Genomic DNA, 6,000 nt, shown 5'->3' with positions numbered 1-6,000 from the left:
CCAGTTCAATGTAACAGCAATAGGTTTAGGCTACTACGTGATACTCAGATTTACCCTATACCCATCATGAGGTTGCTACAACCTAGCCTATGAATTAAAGTTTACAACGTAGGTGCACACAGGTCGAGAGAAACATTTGAGCTGACAGACAGTGACACACTCAATACCACCTTGGTGTAGGGTGTAATCATTAGTCCAACAGTTGCAAACAAGTTTCTGTTGGACTAATTCAGGTTTGTTTATTCCCGTTCGGTTTCTTTTAAGATATGTTTTTCAACAGAATCCACGGAATGAATACACCCTAGATCCCGCATAAACACAGTTCACTTTCATTGCAGCCATGTTGTATTCCTTATCGCATATAAGCGCTCTCCTCCTCTCACCTTTTCCCTTCGCTTGTGGACTGCAACACATCAGCTGTATGTGACCAGGTGAAAAAACCTTTCCAAGCTGAACCATATCACCACACAGCCTACATCGTTGTCACCATATTAGCTAAAGTAACGTCATAGTCAACATAGCTAATCGAACTAACTCATGCAGTAACGTTACAGTGAACAGTCAGTCTATAGTTTAGCACTTACAACAATAAATTAGTAAAACCAAAAGCTTACCTTGACCTGGAAGAGTTCCAGTGTTGTGTGGATAGTCATTGCCAGCTAGCTAACATAGTATCCCTCTATTTGAGCAGGGTGTTTGAGTAGGCTAAACTAGATAGCCGCACTTGCTAGCTAAGTAAGTGAAACTGAAAGTTTAAAAAATGATTCAATCTCTCTTACTTCTCCTTCATTTTGGAAAAAAAGAACTATCGTCTTTCTCTCTGAGTCAACTACTCACCACATTTTATGCGTTTCAGTTCAAGCTAGCTGTAGCTTATGCTTTCAGCACTAGATTCATTCTCTGATCATTTGATTGGGTGGACAACATGTCAGTTCATGCTGCAAGTGGTATGATAGGTTGGAGGACGTCCTCTGTAAGTTGTCATAATTACGGTGTAAGTCCATGGAAGGGGGTGAGAACCATGAGCCGCCTAGGTTTTGTATTGAAGTCAATGTACCCAGAGGAGGACAGAAGCTAGTTGTCCTCCAGCTGCACTATGGTGCTACCCTTCAGAGTGCTGCTGAGGCTACTTGTAGACCTTCATTGCAAAATAGTGTTTTAATAAATTATTTGGTTACGTGATTATATTTAGTATAGTTTAATCTAAAAAGGATAACATTTTTATGAAATTCACTGAGGATGGTCCTTCCCTTCCTCCTTTGAGGAGCCTCCACTTGTATAGTACACCTTTATTTCAGTGATTAATGCAATCATAGGCAAATACTTATAAAATAAGTTATATTTCCATGATGGAAAACACACCATTTGGCAGAGACCTCTTAACTGCTGTAATTCGACCATTATGCATTAGTTGGTAAGAGTACAGAAAACAGATTGTTATGAATAATTAGCTGTGCATTAAAAAGGCAAATGATCTATACAAACCTTTCAGTACACAGCACCATTGTACTGTGAGTAAAGCAGACCAGCTGCAAAAAATGGTTTGCTTCCAGTAGTATTATCCTGCTTAAGCCTTTTGCAGAAGGTCTGCATTATTTTTCACTCGATTCAGACAATGACACCAAAGAAAACCAAACAAGTGAGGAATGTGCAATTTCAAGGACTGAGAACAAAAGTGACAGAGTGGATGAATACAGTGACAGAGTGGATAAAAATAGTGACACAGTGGATTAAAAAAGTGACACAGTGGATGAACATAGTGTGTATATAGTTAGACTGACACTGGATGAATACAGTGTGTATAGTTAGTGTGGCTGCTGTGTGTGTGAGGCTGGGCCATGGCCTCAGTGGGATGATGATGACACAGTAGAGCGTGAAAGATACACGGATGCTAGGGGCCCCAGCTCCCTGTGTCCTACTGGGACACTCAGATATGGTCCCTCATCCCCGGGGTGGACCTAGAAACCTGCTCAGACGCCTTTGTGTTTGTGTGTGAGAGAAAGGAATGTCCGTGTTTTTGTGGACAGGTTGTGTGAGACTGCTCCCTCATGATTTACCCTCACACCAGCCCTGGTAACCACTGCTGCTTTTAACCTTCATTTGCACGGTCTGCTTTGTCCTTAAAAGAGGGAGCATGTATGAGTGTATCTCTACTTAATCTATTTCTGCTATGTCAATATTTGCTCATTAATTTCCAACCAATAAATAACTGTTGAGGTTAATTGAATTAAATTCATAGGAAACGTGACCCCTGACCTTTATGTACCAGACAGATTCCACTGACTGAGAACACCTTAACACTTTGCTAAATCATCATTCAAACTTTATTGACAGTTTGTGTTAAGAAAGCAGCTCCACAATCAGCCATGTACAAACTTAGAAACAAAAATGGAAGGCCACACACTGGAACTGATTGACAACAGGCTGGAAACAGAGACCCCAGCTTAAAACTGACCTGGCAAAAGAGTGAGAGAAAGAGAATGAAAAATGAAGAGACATAGGGAGATGGAAAGAGATTAACAGAGGGAGATGGAAAGAGATGAACAGAGGGAGATGGAAAGAGATGAAGAGGGAGAGAGTGAGAAAGAAATGAAGAAAACAATCCTTCACAGAAGGATAGCATTCAGGCGCTCTGGCAGCTGCACAATTACACTGCAAAGCTCTCCGTCATCAATTTGGAGAACATAGAATTCGTTTTTTGAAAGATGCAATTTACTTTATTAATTATTTCTGCGCTTTGAAGCTCTGTTGTCTTTATTCGTGCTGAAAACAGATGTTGGGAACAGGGGCATCCAAACTTTAGCAGGCTGCTGCGTGACCATTGCTGTGATGCAGGCTCTCTCTCGACACGTAGAACAGTCCCACGTAGTTGATTTACGAGCTAATCTACTCTGCTCGCTTCACATCTACTGCCATTCGAAATATACTGTAGATACGCTCACCCAGTTAAGTATCAAAGTAGATAAAATAAAAGTCAGACAGAGGAATATGAACGCTAAACAGTTCCAGGCAAAATACGCTGCCTGCTGATTGGCCGAGGGCCTGTCGCTGGAGGCTGTCGTCATAGAGAGGCAGACATGGTGAAGCTCCACCCTTTTTCCAATCAGCTGCTATAAAGCTACGCCTCTTCAGGAAGTGTTGGGCTGGAAGGTCTTAGGGGCAGCCAGCATGGCACGTACTTTGGCCATCAGATCCTGAGAAGGAGAAAGGGAGAGAGAGGGGTAGAAAGAAGGGAAGAGAGAGGGGTAGAGAGAGGGGAAGAGAGAGGGGTAGAGAGAAGGGAAGAGAGAGGGGTAGAGAGAAGGGAAGAGAGAGGGGAAGAGAGAGGGGTAGAGAGAAGGGTAGAGAGAAGGGTAGAGAGAGGGGTAGAGAGAGGGGTAGAGAGAAGGGAAGAGAGAAGGGAAGAGAGAAGGGTAGAGAGAGGGGTAGAGAGAGGGGTAGAGAGAGGGGTAGAGAGAGGGGTAGAGAGAGGGGTAGAGAGAGGGGTAGAGAGAAGGGTAGAGAGAGGGGAAGAGAGAGGGGAAGAGAGAGGGGTAGAGAGAAGGGAAGAGGGGGAGATTGAGAGAGAGATGAGAAGAAAGATAGAAACAGACACAGAGAGGGATAAAGAGGAAGGGGAGACAGTGAGTGAGTGAGTGAGCCATATAAAATACCAATAATGAGGAAAAGAGGAAATATGTCTTGGTTAAGAATCCTACAGTCCTATATTCTGTCTACTCTCTCAGAGAGCCTCCCCACCATCACAATTCAACACAAACACAAATCTTCCTCCCTCCCTGGGCTATCTTTCAACCAGGACAGCTTAATGTATTCCTGACTATTTATGACAGTAGGCTATAGGACAGCTTCTCTCCTCCCTGCAATAGAAGGCCATCAGATCCACTCCTAGTTAGGTAAGCAGTCCCAATCTGAACACAGTCCAACCTGGAGATTATACACCAAATAGGGGATATATTAAATCTTTCAGCGTGAGCCGCTGAATTAGCCGCTTGTCATACAAGTTTCTCCTTGCTCAGGGCTGACGTGGGGAGTTATTGCATATCACTACTCTTCCTTCCCCTCTCCCGCTGTTCTCTTCCTTCTCCTCCGTCATGAGTGAGCAAGCAAGAGTACACACACACACGCACAGAGAAAAAAGGCAAATACGCATGCACACACAAACACAGAGACCAACAGAGAGACACACTGAGGGATAAATCTGAGTGAAAGCAGTGGTTGTGATCAGGGTCCTTGAAGAGAGTACAACCAGACCACAGTGACCTCCACGCAGTCGTAAAAACAGCAGGAAGGAGGAGCAGCATCACCACAGCAAATTGAGACAAAAGGTATAACAAGATGGCGGTATGGATAATGGAGTTAATGTCTGAGTAGATGATGTGAGACTGGGGCTTTAAACAGGGCTGGTACTGAAGCCTCCACAGATACTGCTTTATTCAGGTGAGAAATTGATGAAAGAGAGGGGGGGGGGGGGGGGGGGGGGGGTGTTTTAAGTACTATATGTGTGAGTGTGATTGAGAAAGCAGGAAAGTGTCAAAGACAGAGGCGTATGACTCAGAGAGAGTGTGTGAGGGAACGTGTAAGGGGGGAGAGGGAGCGTGGCATGTACTGTACTTGAGCGTGACAGAGAATGCTTCTAACGTCCAAACAACTTCATTCTAAATATTTGTAAGCATTGTCATACTCCCCAAGCCATAAGACTGCTAAATAGTTAACCAATAGCTACCCGCAATACCTGCACTGACCCTTTTTGCACCAACTCTTGACTCACATAAGCTGCTGCTACTGTTAATTATCTATCCTGTTGCCTAGTCACTTTATCCCTACCTATATGTACATATCTACCTCCTCGTACCACTGCACATCGACTCGGTACTGGTACTCCGTGTATAGAGCCAAGTTATCGTTATTATTTTTCTATTATTTCTCTATTTTCTTTGTCTCTACATTGTTGGGAAGGACCCGTAAGTAAGCATTTCACTGTTAGTCTACACCTGTTGTTTACAAAACATGACAAATAAAAAAAAGCACGTGACAAATAAACTTTGATTTGAATAAAATTGGATTTCATTAATTTATGAGAGCAGGTCTCTCAGTTTCATTAGGGGACTATAAAACCCCTCTCCTCCAGCAGAGCAGGGAGAATGAACACGCTCCATAAGCAGAAAGACCGAGAGAGAGGAGAAAAGTTAATCATGAGCCTGGGGATGAGTGAGTGAGAGGGGGCTGTGTGAGAGGAGGAAAGGAGAGCAGTAGGAGAGAAGGTAGACTAGGCAAGCCCCTGGAGGAGACTGACAAGAGGACGAGGAGATGTGGGGGGCAGAAAACAAGAGGTCACAATACAGTATCCAGGATGAGAGGAGGATGAGTGGACTGGATTTCAGAGCCATGGGAAAGAAATAAAGAGGAATAGTAGAAAGGATGCTGACAGTGTCTTCAGTTTCTATTCTTTACCAAGGCCACTCCATTGAATCGTACATGTAAAGGTTCTATCCTCGCTCCATGTCACATTCTCTTTACCGTTCCATTCTGTCCATCTCTACAGGTCTGTATGTTAGTCTCCTCTAATTCTGTCTGTCTGTCCATCTCTATAGGTCTGTATGTTAGTCTCCTCTAATTCTGTCTGTCTGTCCATCTCTATAGGTCTGTATGTTAGTCTCCTCTAATTCTGTCTGTCTGTCCATCTCTATAGGTCTGTATGTTAGTCTCCTCTAATTCTGTCTGTCTGTCCATCTCTATAGGTCTGTATGTTAGTCTCCTCTAATTCTGTCTGTCTGTCCATCTCTATAGGTCTGTATGTTAGTCTCCTCTAATTCTGTCTGTCTGTCCATCTCTATAGGTCTGTATGTTAGTCTCCTCTAATTCTGTCTGTCTGTCCATCTCTATAGGTCTGTATGTTAGTCTCCTCTAATTCTGTCTGTCTGTCCATCTCTATAGGTCTGTATGTTAGTCTCCTCTAATTCTGTCTGTCTGTCCATCTCTATAGGTCTGTATGTTAGTCTC

The 6,000-nt window shown here is 43.5% G+C and overlaps 1 protein-coding gene across 6 annotated transcripts in view; it reads right to left on the bottom strand.

Moving 5' to 3' along the window:
• Positions 1-2,306: 2,306 nt before the first annotated feature.
• LOC120025455 (splicing factor, suppressor of white-apricot homolog) overlaps positions 2,307-6,000 on the bottom strand; it is a 138,988-nt gene continuing 135,294 nt past the window's right edge. For all 6 annotated transcript variants that reach the window (XM_038970002.1, XM_038969997.1, XM_038969998.1 and 3 more), the window contains one exon: positions 2,307-3,194. In XM_038970002.1, the coding sequence (XP_038825930.1) occupies positions 3,129-3,194 (66 nt within the window). In that variant the 3' untranslated portion in view covers positions 2,307-3,128. The remainder of the gene's footprint in view (positions 3,195-6,000) is intronic.

Source organism: Salvelinus namaycush, chromosome 31 (genome assembly GCF_016432855.1).
Source record: "Salvelinus namaycush isolate Seneca chromosome 31, SaNama_1.0, whole genome shotgun sequence".
Classification (NCBI taxonomy): domain Eukaryota; kingdom Metazoa; phylum Chordata; class Actinopteri; order Salmoniformes; family Salmonidae; genus Salvelinus; species Salvelinus namaycush.
Note: the sequence above shows the minus strand (reverse complement) of the source record. Positions and strands in the feature narration are given on the sequence as shown.